This window comes from Monodon monoceros, unplaced genomic scaffold, assembly GCF_005190385.1.
Source record: "Monodon monoceros isolate NGI ecotype Baffin Bay Population unplaced genomic scaffold, NGI_Narwhal_1 Super_Scaffold_17, whole genome shotgun sequence".
NCBI classification, from domain to species: Eukaryota; Metazoa; Chordata; class Mammalia; order Artiodactyla; family Monodontidae; genus Monodon; species Monodon monoceros.
Window position 1 is genome coordinate 17,499,941 of NW_021703773.1, and position 18,593 is coordinate 17,518,533.

The 18,593-nt window shown below is 34.7% G+C and overlaps 2 protein-coding genes across 6 annotated transcripts in view; one reads left to right on the plus strand and one right to left on the minus strand.

The window, feature by feature from the left end:
• Positions 1 to 6,659, plus strand: part of ZDHHC2 (zinc finger DHHC-type containing 2) — a 75,341-nt gene extending 68,682 nt beyond the window's left edge. For 3 of the 5 annotated variants that reach the window (XM_029226320.1, XM_029226325.1, XM_029226321.1), the window contains 4 exons: positions 305 to 474; positions 1,322 to 1,409; positions 4,791 to 6,243; positions 6,495 to 6,659. The gene's annotated coding sequence lies outside the window, so the exon portion shown is untranslated. The remainder of the gene's footprint in view (positions 1 to 304; positions 475 to 1,321; positions 1,410 to 4,790; positions 6,244 to 6,494) is intronic. The other 2 variants (XM_029226322.1, XM_029226323.1) reach the window with 2 other exon arrangements.
• CNOT7 (CCR4-NOT transcription complex subunit 7) overlaps positions 3,225 to 18,593 on the minus strand; it is a 16,296-nt gene continuing 927 nt past the window's right edge. The window contains exons 2-7 of the mRNA XM_029226326.1: positions 17,416 to 17,626; positions 15,361 to 15,554; positions 11,819 to 11,980; positions 8,923 to 9,067; positions 6,476 to 6,586; positions 3,225 to 4,861 (exon numbers count right to left, since the gene is read on the minus strand). Of these exons, the coding sequence (XP_029082159.1) occupies positions 4,733 to 4,861; positions 6,476 to 6,586; positions 8,923 to 9,067; positions 11,819 to 11,980; positions 15,361 to 15,554; positions 17,416 to 17,532 (858 nt within the window). The 5' untranslated portion in view covers positions 17,533 to 17,626 and the 3' untranslated portion in view covers positions 3,225 to 4,732. The remainder of the gene's footprint in view (positions 4,862 to 6,475; positions 6,587 to 8,922; positions 9,068 to 11,818; positions 11,981 to 15,360; positions 15,555 to 17,415; positions 17,627 to 18,593) is intronic.

The following is an 18,593-nucleotide window of genomic DNA, read 5'->3' on the forward strand; positions in this document are numbered from 1 at the left end:
GATTTGTTACTCTTTTACGAAGACACCACCAGAATTTTTTTACCTTGGTAAAAATCCATAGATTCTAATTTTTATTAAAACTTTAGCAATTTGATCATGTCACTTACTAAAAACAATACATTCCAACATTAGAGAAGTCTTGATTTTAAAACTGAGCAATCTCTTCCTCCACTAGATTAGAATTTCCTACCAAAATATCTTACTTTGTTACAGAACACAGGCAACTGTGTTAGACTTTATAATGGTCCAAACCGTGCACCCTTCCTTTTGTCTTTGCCATGATGGATTTGTTATTCTTTTACAGTAGTGTCCCGATTTGTATCAAGTGGACATCACTGAAGGGATGAGTTCAAGTAGGCTTGTTTCAAAGGAACTCCTGTGGATCACAAACTATGAAGTATCTCCCAGCACGATGTTCAGTATAGCAGGAGGCTCTGAAATAGGATGTTTTTTCCATCTTCCAAAAAAAAGGATGTAAGTAAAGAGGATGCTTGTCCATAATGCAGTCTAGGTTATTAAGAGCTCAGTCTCTGACACCCTTGAATTGTTCTTTACCAACAAAAAGGTCAAATGAAAGTCTGGCCAATGTCAATAAAGACAACTTTAAATCTCTTGAAGCCCTCTCACTGCAAAAGAGTGACAGCAAAAACAAAATGGTGACAACGCCCAAACGTAGATCTTTGATGTTCCTGTTCATATAGCCAATATTCAGTATTTCTGTACTGTTAGTTTACAGTTGGGGGGAAAATGTGTTAATGTTATTCATCTTTTGTGTTGACTTATTTCTGAGTACCAATTAAACCAAAGGGGGCCTTTTGATAAGCGACTTTAAGCTCTGGTTTATGCTAAAGCAGCTCCTTATTGCTCAGAAAGGACATATTATTTTATGATTCATGAAAACAAACTGATTTTTGTTGCATCTTCCAGGGAAGATTTAACAATGTAAGGAGTTCAATCCTGACCTGAATTTAATACTTAATGTTTCTTGTTTGACAGATAAAGGTGCTTAATCAAATTAAGAAAAAAACATAATGCCCCAAAGTAGAGTTCTGTTGATGCTGAATTAAAGAACTGTTACCATGGAAAGCTTCAGTTCTGTTGTTTTTTTATTCAGCTGAAACTAAGACTATTGTCAGAATTTAGGTTTGTTTCTTTTTCTGTCAGTATGTATAGCCCCTAAAGCCTAGTATTGAAAGTATCTTAAATGCCCTAATCATTTATAATGTGAAAGTTGAATGTTTTAAAAAAGCAACCTTGATTATACACTAATCTTAGTGTAACATACAAACATGTTTTAAAGTTCTTTAAAAAATATACTTAGGCAAGAAGTAGAGAATATGGATGAGCCCTGGAGTAATGGCTAGAAAGAATCAACAGAAGGACAGTCTGTATACAGATGTATACTTCAGGTATGGTTGTTTTTTTTTTTTTGGTTTATGCTCTTTCTACATGGTCTTTGCAGTGGTATAAGACACCAGCTATCAGTAAACAATGTTAATTCTTGTTAAGAAAACAAAGGTGTTATGACACAAGTGAAATGGGTCCCCACCAAACCAAACACCTTACATTTCCACAAGTTTTAAAATTTGATCAATTAAACTTTTTCCTGCTCCATGCATACTTTTACCACCATCAGTTATATCACATCCTTGTAGATTCCACTTCAGGTTGTACTTAGTGGTTTCTCAACTTCTCTGAAAATATTCTCACCTGTAGTTGTTTCTTCTTTACTCAAACTCAGCACTGGTTTCTCAGAAGTAAAGAACAGCTGGCAGTACTGATAACATCTGACTCATTAAGAGCCAAAGAAAAAATCATTTGTCTTGTTCCATTAACTGCTGATGTGCCCCACTCTTCAAGCAACTGTTCTCATCAGAAAGCTGTACACAAAGCTTACGTTTTCTCTGGATACATTCTTTGGGCTCCTGCATTCAGACATGATACATAACTCACCATCAGTAAACAGCTTTGCTTGGCTAACAAATGGGCCACTTGTAAACATACTTTGGCTGCAGGCTTATTTTCATTTTTTATTTTTATGAAGAAATTATGCTGTGATGAGATACTCCATTTTAAAATTGCTAATTCTCCTGTTGCTTTCCCATGAGTTGGGAATATTGTGATGAGGGCTTAGTCTGGTTATATCAACATACGTTGTATTTTTTTTTAGGACAGTTAACAGTGTCACAGTTTATTAAAATTTGATAATATAATTCACACTCCAATGTGCCTTAAAAAGCACACCAAAGTGCACTTTTCTTGTTTTGACATAGTGGGTATGAATTGGTAATATAAACAAATAATAAAATGTTGTGGTTCAGAGAAATACATGGCACAACTGCTGTCGGGTCATGAAATGATGAGAATGCCATAGGCAGTTTCTGTAGCAGCTACTCAACTTTCCCATTGTAGTGCAAAGATAGCCATAGACAGTACATAAATGATGTGGCTGCAATCCAATAAAACTTTATTTATGGACACTAAATGTTGAACTTCATAATTTTCACGTCAGGAAATGCTCTTTTTTTCCCCCCAACCATTTAAAAACTATAAAATCCATTCTCATGTCACTGGCCATACAAAATACAGGCAGCAGGCTGGTTTTGATCAGTAGGCCATAGTTTGCTGATTCTTGCTCTAGTAGATTTAATAGAATATGGTTAAGTCCAGAATTAATGGCTTAGGAACATGAAAAAATGATCGAATATCTTTTATCCAAAAGCTAGGTTTAGTAAAGGTTATAATGTTCCTCTTTTAGAAGTTATAAAATATATTAGTTCTTGGAGACAGAAACCAAAACCAAAAAATTGATACAAACTCTGAAATTCAGCAACTACAAACTGAAATTCAGCAACTACATGGCTATTTAAAAGGCAATCTTTATAAAAGATCAAAAGAAAAAGAAACCAATTAGATAGCTAATTTGTGTTTGACTTTAAAAGAAGCCACAGTAAGTTATACCAAATGCATTTACTTTGTACATCTTTCAGAATAAATGGGGAGACAGAAGTCCAGTCTTAACATCTAGTTGAGGTATGCATTAAAAAATAAGCCAACACTGTTGAAATGTAGAAGGCTCAGGTTGATTTTTTTCAATTAAGAGATTAAAAATCATCTAGTTAATGAAGTTACTGAGTTATGTTCAGTTGCCCAAATTAAAAAAAAAACAAAACCCAGAATAGCCCCCAAATATTTCTGAAACAAAATTACTAGTCATCAACATATATAAGAAAACATTTCTGAAGCCTTTATTTACAAAAGCTTTAAAAACAATCCCTCTGTTTCACAAATGTTTTGTTTAAAAAGGACCACCCAGTTACAGCATTGAAGTATCATGAATAAAGAATGTACAAGGGAAACAAACCAATGTGGCTAACATTTGGAGATTTGCTAATACTACTGATTGAAGTGCAGATAACACACATCATAACTTGTAGTCCATCATTTCAGGGCAGAGTTAATGATTACCAAAGTGTCTTCCTACACATGCTCTGATCTGGTCACATATTCTGCATGGCTAAATATTTCACAGTCTCTTTTGTCAATATATATAAAATAGATTGCAAAGATATACACAAAAAATAAACAAGCATTACACTCCTCAGGTAATTTTATTAGCTACACTGTATATAGCTAATAAATTTATATTTTTTGTATTTTGTTGTTTTGCACCAAATCTCTCCATTATTTATCTTTGTAGCAACTATGAAAGCACAAATTTTTTGTCTTCTAATTTAATCTGGTACAAAATATACCTAAAGACTTGCAATCTTTGGATTTTAATGAAATTGATTTGTGTAATCAACAAATCAAGAGCATCATTAGGTATGGCTATAAAATTTTAAAAAATTAAAAATAAGGGTAAATAGCGATGGAATAAAAAGAAGCAGATCAAGGGAAGTGTGCTATCATAAAATAACCGCAGCTTCAACATCTTGGATACCAGTTTCTGCGCAGACACTAAACATCTAATCACAAAGGATTTTTCCTGAAGGGTGTAAAGCTGGTTTGAAAAATTCTTCAGTCACAGAGCAGCCTACACATGCCAATTAGAAACTGACAGACACGAGATGTGCTTGGGAGATTAAGTACTACGTACAGAAACAGCAGTTACTAAGCTCCTCAGTAGTTTTTTTTGTCTTTTTTTTTTTGTAGTCTTGCTGAATCAACCATTTGCACAATGCATGTTCTATATTCTGTGGGTCAAAAGCAAGTAAATACTGTATAAAGTTGGCAGATGGTCATTTTTCCAGCTAAGAGCAAGAAAAGCCAAAACTGCTGATAAAACAGAGGATTTGAGTCAGAGTCACTCTCTAAAGTGCAAAATTGATGGTCCACAATCTCAAATAGCTAAAACTCCTGCAGAATGGAAGGGAGACATGAAACAGGGAAATAAATTACAGTCAGTGCTAGTTAATTTAGGAAAGGGAAAAAACCCAAGCTCAAGTAAGTAATGTTGATCAAAGTATTCAATATGATGTACTGAATAGCTTTCCCCACTCTGTCACACACGCCTACTAACAAGTATATTAAGGCCAGATTTAACCTGAATGCTTTTCTATTTATTAAGATCTGAGATAGGAATGGTCATACTTAGTACTGAAAGGCAGAAAATAAAATGAGCTATGAGAGAAAAAACAGTAATGTCTGTTGTTCAAGGGATTCAACCAGAGATAAAACCTATATACAAGCATGTGCGTAGCTCAAATAAAAATAAAAGAACTATTTCATGTCATGACTGCTTGTTGGCTTCCTCTTCATATGCATTCCCTGTGCCATTCTGTACATAGGATGAACCAGAACCAAGGCCATACAAATGACCACAATATTTGGCATCATCAATATGATCTTCAAAGAACATCTAAAAAGGAATTTTGGAAGAAAAAAAAGATAATTTTAACCAAAAGGTACCACTGGTAATTTATATTTCAGCAATGTAAGTACTGACTGTTCATTAACTATAATGACAGCTCTTTTCTATGGTGCTCCTCTGAAGCCACACATTTAAATTAAACGTATAAGACTGGCTTTCTCAAGAAGTACAGAGCTCAAAAGAAACCAGACTACCAAAAAAATGTATAAACACAACGCCTTTCCTATTAACACTCAGACCATTTTTGAGAATTTGTAACGGAAAAATGGCAGGCATTTTTATTCCATTAATTTAATACTTAATCATGAGAATGAATAAAAATAGCCAGTAATGGGCAGGGGAGGGGAAGTTTAGGTTTATAAGTAGCCTTGAGTCTGTGTGCAAGGCTAAGTTGGCTAAAAACAATCAAACCCCAAACATGACTGGACAGCAAACCCTGAACATTCAGATTAGGTTATTATCCTTAATAAAGCCAAGAAAAATAAAGATAACGAATTAGTAGCAGAGAATCCACCATTAATTGAACCATAAAGGCATTTTTAAATGCAAAACTGAGAACTCAAAAGGTTGTCTTAATTCTCTAATGAAGCACTGGGAAGAAGTACAAAACAAAATATTTACTTGTCATGAACAGTCCAAATCACTTCTGAATCAATACCACTTGGCAAAATAGCTATATGCTTTCTATTGTATGTATTATTAATACATTTCTACAAAAAGTTTTAAATCCCCAGAAGTATTCTCAGTCATTTCTTTAATGTCTAAGAGGATATACTCAAAAGAATTCTACAGTGAATATTTTGCAAGAAGGAAAACTCTTTTGTAAGCAAAAAAGTCCATTCTGTTTTGTTTTTGCACAACTGGCTTTCTTTTCTTTGCATTTAGCTACAATGAAGTATACCTGTCACTTAACCTAAGAGTAGACTTGGGTTCATTAAATTTCATTCTTCCATACCTAACTTCTTTATATTTGAAGAACTTATCTCTGTCTTTTGCCACTTAAGGAGTGTCTGCCCAGCATGGTTTTTGATTTAACTATTTCAGATTTAACCCCTTTAGAATTCAAAACCTCTTGGTAAGAATCTACTAAAAAGCATGAGTCCTACTCTGTAAATCCTCAAAGAACTGAAGAATGGCAAGAGCAAACAGTATTTTCAGCAGCAGTTTTAATACCTAAGAGAAGCCAATGCCAGGGAAAACTTAACATATGGATTCCTTGACTTGACAGAAGCAACACTGATGTGGCCAACAGAAAGTCCTCTGGAGTTCTCCCATTAGTAATGTGTATGACCTTGGATAAAGGCTACCTGCATCTGGCCTCAGCTTCCTCACCTAAAAAATAATATGGTTGGACCTACATGACTTCTAAGGTAGTTTAAATTTTTTATTCTACAAAGAACTTATTTTTTTCATTGCCTTCTGAACTACATTTCAAGATGACTTTTGATTACTTTCATTCAAGTGTAGTGAGTATGACTTATATGGTACCTATAATTATATACTTCACTTAATATGTACTTATTGCCCCAAAACTCTTGCCATTAGATTTTAATGCTCTCAACCTAACAACCAACTGAGAAAAATGCACTGATGTCTCCATACTTCTCTCATTTTGAAAAAGGCCATTCCTGTGAGCAATGAGTCAGATCCTGCCTGATGCTGTGGTCCTATCCGTTCCAGCTCTAACTGTTCAGCAACTTCCTGTAAACCACCCTACAAGAAAGAAAAATGGCTTGTCAAAAGAAAGAAACATTGCAACACTCGAATTCACAAATTACATAACTTAGACAATGACCAAAATAGAAATGAACTTCAGGATGTAAAGACGGACCTTATGAAGATCAGCAAAAAAACAGAGAATGTGAATTACTGATGTATTTGTTGAATGGGGGAGATGTTTATAATTTAATAAATGAGATCCTAATTGGGAAAATTTATCTTCATCATACTCTTTAAGGCATGTGGCAGGCAAATAACTTCCCTAAAGATATGGGGGAAGCAGATCATATATAAGGTAACAGGTACACAGGGTAACATTTACCAAGTGCATCCACAGTCCCTCTATCATCCATGAAGTATAAAACTGACTGTAGGCAGTTACTTCAAATTTTCTTAAGCTTCACACCAATCTATCTCTAAATAGTTTCATCTAAATAATTTGCACAGAACAAAGCTGTTATGATTAAATCCATAAGAATGCACTAAGTGCTTAACTATGGTTTTGTTAGTTTAAAAAGGTTATGTTGTTATAAGAATACAACTCCTTAGAAGGGTCTGCTAAACACTCTCCTATGTAAATATTGCTAGGATTAAAAAAAAAAAAGATAATGTGATTGAAAGAAAGGAAGAGAAAGAATACAAGAAAAGAAGGAGAGAGGGAGTGAGGGAAGGAGAATAAAGAGGGGGAAAATGGGAGGAGAGAAAGTAAAGAAACATCAGGACCAACGACACACACCAATTTCTCTGAATTGTTAAGGCCTCTACCACCAAACTAGCCCTTCTCTGCAACACAGCTTGAAACAGTGCTTTGCACAGCAGCTGCTTCAGAGCTAAAAATAGCACAAGGATTAGGTATCATTAGCAGCTGCTTAGGAGAGCAACACAATAGAGCTACTCAGTACCACTGACTACAGGTCAAAAAGTACCTTTGTCATTAACCTAAATGTTAACACTGCCGGTAACTCGGGGCATATTCAGAATATCTAATATGCTTAGAAATTTTTCAACAACATACACATAATGAACAATAATTCGGTTCTCTGTTCCCCAAAACTGTCATTGTACAGACATGTCAATTTTAAAAAGCATTTCCACAGCCAGATTAAAACATTTACACCTTGGATTCTCAGCACACAATACTTTCAGGAGGTACCCTTTCTAGAGTAATGAGGATAACCTGCTGTAAGTTCACTTGAGTCACAGTAGTCTCTTCAAATTGCACAGAATTCTGCTGTTCTTTGGTGCTACAAACGTGAAGTAATATTTCTTAAAAATTTCCCTGGTTATATGCTATATCCTGTAATGAGGCAAGCAAACTTTGGACAAAAGACCACTCTCATGATTTTCAGTTCATCTGTCAAAAGCAAAGTTTCCTTATTCAATTCCTAAATTATTTCTTTCTGCATGAAAGTAAAACTCTTAAAGTTTTTACCATCTCCTAAAAGTATAACCTTCCTTGCACTTCTAAAAAGCTGGTGAGGAGAAAACTTGATTACCCTTGATGTAAGTTCTATGAAGCAACCACTTTACATAAATGTTTTTCCTGAATTACAGCTTAAACACAAACACACCAGAAAAAACAAAACCACTATATTCCTTAGGAGTCTGTACCCCCGTAGTGAATTCATTCTAAGACTAAAGGAGCACTTTTCCTTAATAAAGACACTTTCTTTTCTTTTTGAAAGAATTAATGTTCAGAAGTAACAAATCATTTACACACATGGTAAGCAGTGTCAGAATGTAAGCTGCTGTCTAGACAGGACCTACCCAATCACTAGCACTACTAACAAGCTGACATCTATGGGCCAGGGGAGGAAAAAAAAACCCTCTTAGCTATGTAATTTACTCCTAGTAACATGACCCTATGACTAGACCCAAGAAAATAATCTCTCGTGAAGGTAAGCTGAAGGGGAAACTCTTTTTGCTACACAACTGACTATATCTGCACATTGCTGGCCACTTCAGACTTTATCTTGCATGGAAAGATTATGTGCGTGTTGCAAGAGAATGAGAACTTGGACTTCTGTGCCTGAGAGGCTCAGATTCTGTGCTAGTTTATGTTCAATCTGGCAAGCAATGACAAAAATCTGATCTTCTGTTTAAATCTTGTTGAAAATTTATTCTGCCAATCTATATTGAAGCTCTGAAAAAGGATTTCCTATAAACTATTATTTATGCAAAAAAGGAATCAAATAATCAGATAATGTAACCGCACTGAACATAAAACTTAAAAATAGGGTTTAAATCAACATCCCAACCCAGCACCTTGTAAGTCAGTCACCCATTCTGAATACTGTGCTGATTACAGATAAAGACATTCGAAGCCTTACTTTGAGATTTTTGCAGCTCTTCATGAGGTACTTCACATCATAAATGACAGGAAAAAACAATCGAAGGATCTCAAAAAAGTCAAGTTCTTCTTCAGGCAAGTTAGAATTGGTCAGGATTTTGATTAAGTAGCCAAAGTCATAACCACTACAAAAGGGTGAAAGAATAAAGAAGAGGGGCCATAAATACCACAGAAATGAAAAGATAAATTTTTTTCTGACACAACTTTTAAGTGAGTCACACTGTAGGCGGAAAAAAAAAAAAGAATGAACCAGAAAAAAGTACACAGAATAAAAGAGAAAATAAATATGTTTACAATTATAATGGGAAAAAAATGCCATCTTTTACAGACAGTGTCATTTCATCATTCAGGGATACCAATATACAGAGATCTCTACTACCCTCCTAAGCGTGTAGTCACTAAACTACTATTTTGCTAATCCTTGAATAGAGAACTCTCTAAAGAGTATCAAACTGTCCATAGCAGATAGCTCAAAAAATAAAGATGAAAGGAAACTTGGCAAAAATGTCAAATGACGCAGGAAAACTGGCATTCAGAAGGCAAAAATAATGCATATCTTCGCATCATTTACATAACAAGGTCATACACTTCAAAAACCCAAACGGTAATTCCCTAACAAAGTATCTTCACTTCCCTTAAGTGATTTTATTAATACTACTCTCTTCCCTCAAAATTTTGTTCCTATCTCAATCCCCAAGAGATACTAATGGTAATGTTGAACCTTGAAGCGAAGGTAGTAAAGGCTGAGAACTAGTATCTAGAAAATAAAAAACCAACTCCCACACTCTCAAATCAACACCTCCTCTCCCTACTGTTTGGCTTTTCCACAGCTTTATATCAATACCTCTCTACACTCCCGTGCCACAATCACACCCCTTCTTTTCCCTGTCTACCTTTCCTTTAAGGACCTCCCACAGGATGCCTTCCCTCAAGAGCTCAGCTCCCGCAGATTTCTCAGACAAGCTGTTTTCTTGTACTTCCCTTTAAAGCACATGTATTGTTTTCTCCACGTTTAAAGGGTAGGTGTCACATCTTAATTTTTTTTCCTTATGGCACATAGTTGGGACTCAAATATTTGATGAGAGATGCTATTTAACATATCTTTCAGGGGAGATTACAAATAAAATTTCTATTCAATGTTTAGAATTTTACTTCTTACTTTAAAAAGAGAAAAAAATGTTTTTACATTGAAGACCATTAAGGAATATCAAGGAATAAACAATAAACAGCAGAAACCTTTAAATTTCTGGTAGCTAACAAGGAAGTAACTAACTTTACTGTCTACCTAAAATATGTCAGTATGTTTGCTTAGCATCAATACTAGTAAAAGGAAGATCATATTAGAGTTTAGGATTTATAAATTTCTTCAACTAGTCTTTATCTACTAGAAATAGATTCGAATATGAAGAAAATATTTAATGACATTTAGTAGAATAAAATCTTAACATATCTTGACAAATACTCAAATATATCAGAGTCTAATCCAGACTCTAAACTCTAAGAAGACATGACCCCTTTCTGTTTTTGTTCATCTTATCCTAGTACCTAGCATAGGGTATTTGCTCAGGGTATTTTTTGAAAGAAAGAACCTGTCATACATAGTAATAAAAAAACAGGACTATGCTTTCCAGTTCTTTTGTATCTTCATGACCAGGAAAGTAAAAAAAAAGAACTCAAAAAACGTTCCTGAAATTACCAGAGACTTAAGCCTCATCTCCTGAGGTATAGGCTCAAATGGAGAACAGAGAAAAAAAATGATAGGTGGGAATTGGTGTGCTCAATACTCCAGCTCAAAAATTACTGCTTAGTACTGCATTGAAGCTGACAGTATGAACAGTCCTTCACTATTCTCATTCATTACACAGGCCAGCACTGGAAATTCTAAAGCACGCAGAAACTCTTTTTTTTTTTTTTAAATGTGTGAAGTGGACCAAGTATAAGAACATTAATATATGCAAAATGCAGTGCTTTTTAAAAAGATAACAAGAGGCCAAATAAAATTCCCAAGGTCACTATTAGTCCCTGGGCTGCCAATTTAATTTAGTTTACTTAGATAGGAAAATTCTTTCTCTTACCTGAAAGTCTATATTTACAAAATGGAATTAATTTCCTTTCCAGAAATTCTCTTCAACAATCTGATTTTATTTTATGATAAGAAAGAATTTAAAACTACCACTTATTGAGAATTTACTGTGTGTAAAGCACTTTACTAGATGCTTTAAATACGTTATTATCGACCATTAAAACAATTCTGTAAGATAATTCTTCTAAGTGATTTCTTCCTGACACTCTATTAGAAAAAAAAATTAAAATCCACCACAGAGACCCACCCCTAGCTTTCTCTTTGCCATTTTTTTTCCATAGCACTTAATCACCATCTAACAAACCACAATATACATCTCATCATTTTAAAAAATTGTCTGCCTACTCCCACCGGAATGTAAACTCCATGAAATGATTTTACTCTATTTTGTTCGTAGCTTAATGCCTAGAATCTTACCACAGTGCTTGGCATATGGTAGATAATAAATAACTTTTTTGAAAGATGAATAAATGTTTTCTTTCTAAGGCTTAGAAATGTTAAATAACCCTAGGTAACAAAGATTCCAAATGGCACTGCTGGATTTAAACCAAGGTCTATTTTTCCAGCCTGTGCTCTTTCCACATGCAATACTGTCTCTTAGTCCAAAATGGATCCCGTATCATTAAATTCATCTTTAAGCAAAACCAACATTAGCCTGTCAAGAGTTCGGAGACTGCTACATGGCAGCCAATTTTTTGTAACTAAGCCTGAAATTGCTGACAGTGACCCAAGTGAAGTGTGAAGCAGCCAGGAAATGATAACACAAATGCCATTTTCAATGTAATCTTTTTACCTATGAAATGATAACCATTTGACCCCTTCACAGAGGACTACTCCTGATGTCATAAGAAGTTCTGCAAAGTACTGGGTCTCAATTCCTTCCTCCTCATGTTTTTTAAACTGGATACCAGATGTTGTTAGTAGCTCTATAGAGTCTTGGGCATACATGTCCTCCCTGGCAGAAGAAAAAGAAAAACATTCAAAAGTGCCATACTTCAAACTGTTTTTCTCCCACTTATATCTACAACTACAGCGCCAGAAATATCAAGAGAGAGAATGGGCTTGGGTCCATTTATTCCAATGCCTCACATATATGGAATGAAAACACAACTTAAGTACAAAGGTCATTTAGTATTTTAGAAAAATGTTCATGTAGTAAATAATCATTCACAACAGTCCAATGGTGAGATTTTCATCTTTACTATCAATTTCATTAGCCTTTCACAAGTTAAGTAAATTTAACTGGATTTGAAACAAAGGGGGTCTTCTTCTAACCAGTGGCTACCACCACAAAGTAAGAGACGTGTTCTTATCGGGGGCTTTCAGTCTCAGCAGCCCTTTTAATGCTGCCAAATGGAGCTGCAGCCCCCGGGGGTGAAGGCCTGTGTGTATCTCCCGGGCTGTCAGCAGGAAAGAGAATGAGTAGAAAACATCTGCTGTGGCTGAGTTAAACCACATTCCGTTTTAAAGAAAAAGGAGATGCCTCCTCTCACTAATGATGAGCCTTTCAAATAGCTCTAATAAGCAGTAAACTGTTTAAAATGAAGGGCTCTGCTAGAATAGCATTAATTTCTTCTTCTAACAACCTTACTCCTAGAAGATTACCTCCCAAAAATCAAGCCAGGAAATCTAAATATAAACCAATCTTTCAAGATTTTACTTAAGCCAAAAAGAAAGCCATCTCTAATTTCTAAGCACAAACACACAGGTATCCAAAACATTATATTAAATCAAAAAAGTGATCAAAATGAAAGTATGTTCCTGAGAATAAATGAAAAGTACTTCATGCATTGCCCACTGGTTGTTTCCTTTTATTTACTTTTAAAATTGTGAGAATACTGGTTTTTACCACTTAGCAAAAAAAAATTCTACAAAAGCTTTAATAAAACAAAACCAAAAGGAACACTACACTTAGGCCAAAAAGTATCCTTATGGTCTACTCTCTGGAAATCAATTTACTATTAAATGTCTTTGAAAAATAACAAAACTAGCAACTGAAATATTTAAAAACAGAGAGGAACCACAACGATCACTGTAAGTCAAAATTCCCTGGAAAATTTCCCTGGAAAACCCTTGTTACAGAAGGGTATCTGAATAAATCCAAGTTTTTTCATTACACAACAGATATTACTGTCCTTATTATACTAAAATATGTACCTTAAACAAGTAGAATCTCACTCATCATGCCCCAATGCTAAGAGACATGCTTTAGCAATTATAACCAACCAAAGGCATACCAGATTCTTTCTCCAGGCACACATTACTCTGGGCCATATGTTCACTTTACTTTTATTGTAGTTTATTATCTCTCTCTCAATCAGAATTTAAGCTTGAAGAGGGCAATGATTTTTGTCTGTTTTGTTCAATGTTATATCACCAAGGAGTACTGCACTATTCAAGTCAGTATTTCCCAAACCTGACCAATGATAACAATCGCTCAGAGAACTTAGCAACAATATGGATTCCCAAGTCCCACACCTGGACCTAATGAATCACAGCCTCCAGGAGAGAGACCTGGATGAGTACCTCTGGTGTTTTATGATCAAGTATCAAATTATACTTTAATTTTTATGTACATATCAACTCCAAATTCAGTTTAGAGCAAATTCCCAAACATTGGACTTTGGCAATAGAAAGCTGACAGAAGAGTTATAGAAACACTAAGTTATAATGACTATGACCAACTTTCCCCAACACTATGTCCCTGGGGCCTAGCACAGCTGCTGACACATTCATTCTAGGCACTCAATAAAAAAGTCAATTTTCATCTTTCTTCAAAATATCCAAGATTCATGGTGCTCTTTCTCCACATTAGGTAGAACTGGTTTTACCTTCCAACTGACCCTTTCTACTTAAATATTTTTCACTGTATCCTTAAACATCTATTAAGATATTAACATTAGTATGAATGGTGGCAAAACTACAGTAGCCCTCTCTGTATAAGAAAAAAAGTCTTTCAGAGATTGTAATAATAAAGCAGTTATTATTAGAACAAGGATGTTTCCAGAAAAGAAAAATGTCAACTTTACCAAAACTGAGACACTTAATGGTCACCTACTCACGTAATGCGATCACAGCAGTATCTTAGTAAAGACCAATGTTCCAATGATCAGCTTGGAAAAAAGGTAACATGGAACAAATGAAATGGTAAAGAACTGATTTTAAAAAGGGTTATCTTTTGGGAAAAGGATAAAAGGGAATTTTTGGAACTAAAGTACATATAAATGGTTATTATCAGTTTTAATAGAGATGAGTACCTTTCACCCTCGACCAAGTTCTGGAGCGTATATTATTAAATTCAACAGAGTAAAAACAAAGAGTCAGGCTAAACATAATGCAATTAGAAGCCATACTATTGCATCACTGACAACACTACCCTCTGAATTCATCAGCCCTGCTTTTCTTTAGATCTTATATGCTAAGTATCACATTACAGAGAATGGAGGTTCTTACGTGGCACTACCATTAATTGTCCTACAGCTTCTTTTACAATTTTTCAAATCGGATGTTAGATCATATGAAACAATCAGAGGCTGTCAAATAGAAGGATAGTGCAGTATAGTAATATACTCAAAATGTATTAAACATTTCCCCATCTCACAGTCAGTTTGTAAACAATCTGCCCTTACCCCAAAACACTGGAAACTTCCCTAAGCTATCAAGACTACTCGTACCAATGATATAGAAGTATTTTGAGTAAAGAAACTGGGTTTTGACCCAGGGCTTGAGTTAGAATTCAGATTCTGAATTGTTTCTAAAAGAAACACCAGGCTCAAAGATACTATTACTTCTCCCATATATAACTTACAAAAGGTTTTGTGGACTGACCTGAGAATATAAACATTATATAACATTGATTTAAAAGGAAAATGCACCCAAGTTTCCAAGAACTGTCTTACCACCTGTGATGTGTAATCTACTCATACACTGGAGTATGACCGTAATAAAAATCTCTTCACAAGGATAACTATTACAACAAAAACATATATATTTCAAATTGCACTCAAAGTTTGAAAGCAAAATTAATGTTGTAAGATAATTTTTTCAATCAAGAAGTATTTTCAATACCCAGTTTTCCAAATTTCAAAATAGTGGCAGTCATACTTTTCAGATAACATCTCTAAAACTCGAAGTATTTGCATTTAAGTCTTCTTTGGCCTAATTTTTTTGTCCCATGATAAAAAGAAACGTAAACTTTTGAAATTTTAGGTTTTAAATATTTCCAGGATAATGACACCAAATTCAGTTATAATTTCATTTGTCATACTTGAGGGAAATTAATTCCTAAAATTAAACTAAAAAAAGAAGTTTAGGTTAAATTTATTTCCCACTTACGTCAAATTAAATTTAAAATTAAACTGCCAAGTTGAAGTTCCTGGAGGGTATTCTCCTTGCTCATTCATAAATGTCAGTCCTAGCTGAATTATCTTCAACAAGTCCACATTACACCGCAATAGTTGGTACTGATAGTCAGCATTGCTCCTGAATTCTCCAATGGGTCTTGCAACCACACCTGGAAACTCGGTGTCCTGTAAAATAGTTTTAAGGTTCATTATTTACTAAATGGTCGAAACCACAATCCACATATTCCTAGAATAAATAATTAATTTTGGGTACAAGTCAAAGAATCCTCTTATAGGTTATATTCTACACAATTCACGTTCAATTGCAAAGTACCTTTTAACTAGGAAGAGCATTACTTTTTAGAACCATAAAAGAAAACTCTGCACACTTAACGACTTCTTCTTACTTTAAATATCATATTAGTAAAAAACTACTACATATTAGATACACATAATAATGCAACTGAGTACTCTATTCCCAAGGAAGGGGGAAAAAGTCACAAATTCATGTTTCTCAACCGGTGTGTGAAACTATGCTCACAGTATTCTAATGTTAAAACCAATGAAGAACTGTTTAAAAAGAATGGAAGATGCACCATACTTTCCGATTGCTTTTCTGAAGTAAGGTTTATCTAAACACCAAAACCCTCCTAATTTCTTGGGCTAAAACAGTACTCTCTCTACAGTCCAGAGAAAGCACATCCTTAAAAACTGCTAAAACCTGCATGCCACCACTCATTCCTGTAGAATGTTAAACACATCTCTAATGTTGTCATTCCTTATCATCTGAGAAAGAAATGATCACTATAAATTCCTACTAGAAAAAAATAATAATTTCATTCTAATTGTAAGTACATCTATTAAATAGGACATTATCTATGTACACTCAAATATTCATATTTTAACCAATCAACCTGCCCCTCCCAAAAAAAAGAGTATTAATTTATTTGTATTAAATATACTAAGAAAATAATATATCAGTTTAGTATTAAAATTCAAATTAGGAAACTAAGAACGAAACCTAAATACCAACTCATATGAAGCAGTAAAGAAATTAAAACTTTTCTAAATTCAGTCCAACTCAACAACCACTTTATTGGACGCTATGTGTTATGCTAGGTGTCGGGGAAGAAAGGATGATTAAGACACTAATCTCTTACTTCTCGAAGCTAATAATCTAGAAAACAGTAGAGAAGCCAAAACACAACAGTAAAGAAGTAAAATAATTAACTGAGTAGACAAGCCAGGCAGATTGAACAGTATATGCAAAAGTAGAAATGCTTAACAGTACTGTGTGTCCACGGAACTCCACTGGTAATTAAAAAACAAACAAAAAACTGCAGATCAACAATGCTTCACTGGGAAATGTGAATTTTTTTGTTTGAGAAAGACATTCAGGAGTTCCATCTGGTATTAATATTAGGCCTTAATGTTGCTAGGAGCAGACCTGGCATTCACAGCTAGGTCCTAGCATTCTTCTGCTGAATATAAACAGTTTCACACTATAACATCAGACAAGGCCAGTCTGTAATCATGACTGAACATACACAAAAACACAGACATTTGTCCAAACCACAAAAATGACCGAACATCTTTCTATCTTGGCTGAGTGACTGTTGCTTCTTTATGGCTTTAGCCTCACTCCAGTCTTCTCTCATTCTAGTTGAGACTCAATAAGATACCCTATCATGGAATTACCCGAGCTTACTAACAGCATCCAGTTCAGAGCAAAGCCCTGCTTCCTTACTCCTTTCCTAAAACCACCTGGCACAAGCACAAATCCTAAAAGTCCTTTCTAACACTCTCTTACTCAAATGCCCCATGGTTCTAAGAATGCATTTTCCCTCAGTGCAATGAGTAAGAAACCCAACTTGTCATATTACAGGTGTGTTCTTGGTGGTCTTTAGTTGGAGGTCATTGACAAAATTCTTTTTATAATTAAATTAATCACTAAAAAAAATCAGCCAGAAGGGCTGAATTCAAGATGTTTAAAATCCCCTTTCCTCTTTCATAAAAAGCATTTTAAGGATTTTGCTCATAGGCATACCATAGCAACGTAATTATATTTTCGGATAACTTGACGAATTTTCTTCATCTCTTCATCCAGGTTGCAAGCCCAAACTTCACAAATTCTTTGGCTGTGATCTACAGTCGCTGCTGGCATAGTGAGGGCACAAGGAGTCTAGCTGCCAAGCATCAAAATGTTATACTTGATTGAAGATTTGTTTCGTAAAATACTTTATCCTTTATTTATGTACCTGTCAAAATAAGAACCAACTATATGAGGAATCTGAATCACAGAATAATTGAGTTGACAGAAACCTAAGAGATTCACAGTCCTTGCTTTATAAGAAAATCAAAGTTTAGAAAGTGACTTGTCTAAAGTCACACAGCTAATCAGTAGGAGAAAAAGGACTACAACACAGGTTTCCTGGTTCTAATATGTTATGTAAAAACAGTGTTTTTTGTGTACATACTAATCATTTTTTAAAATTTTTCATTACTTAAAAATTGCTATAAATTCAACTCACTCTCTGAATAAAACTTTATAAAGACATCCCTTTCCAGAAAAAAAAGGAAAAGTGACATGCTGATATACATGTGAAAAGATCAGATCAGATGTTACTAGGGCAAAGATAGTATTTGCTTTTATTCCTCATTAACTGAACATTCAAAGTCTGATTTAACTACAAAATCTACTGGAATTTATTCAAGTCAGATTGGAGGGGCCAAAAGTAAACCAATTTAAAAAAAAAGTTCTTTCTGCAATAAGTAACAGCCACAGAAACTGTTTCCATGTCTGTAACTGTGCATGGGAGAAAGAAAGAAAGCAATAGAGCGTCTGCATTTCAAATTTTTTCTTTCTAATTTCCTAAAACCAAGAGCATTTTCCCTGGTTACCAAACATACATGTCACGTTTCTGGTCCCCAAACACAGGTTTCATGGTATATAATGAGAGCAGTACAGACCAACATTGATTCTTGAGCAGGGAAATTCCAGATGCGCTTTCATTTTTCACACAACTTTGAAAAAAATCATAACAGAAAATGTAAAAAAGGGAATTATGACCTCCCCTTCTAAACTCTGCAGTCACGTGCTCTGCAGTCACGTGCTCTAAGAACAGAAACCAAAGATCCAGGGGCCCCTTCCTTTATAACCCTCTTCGCTACACACACACACACACACACACACACACACACACACACACACACACACACACACAC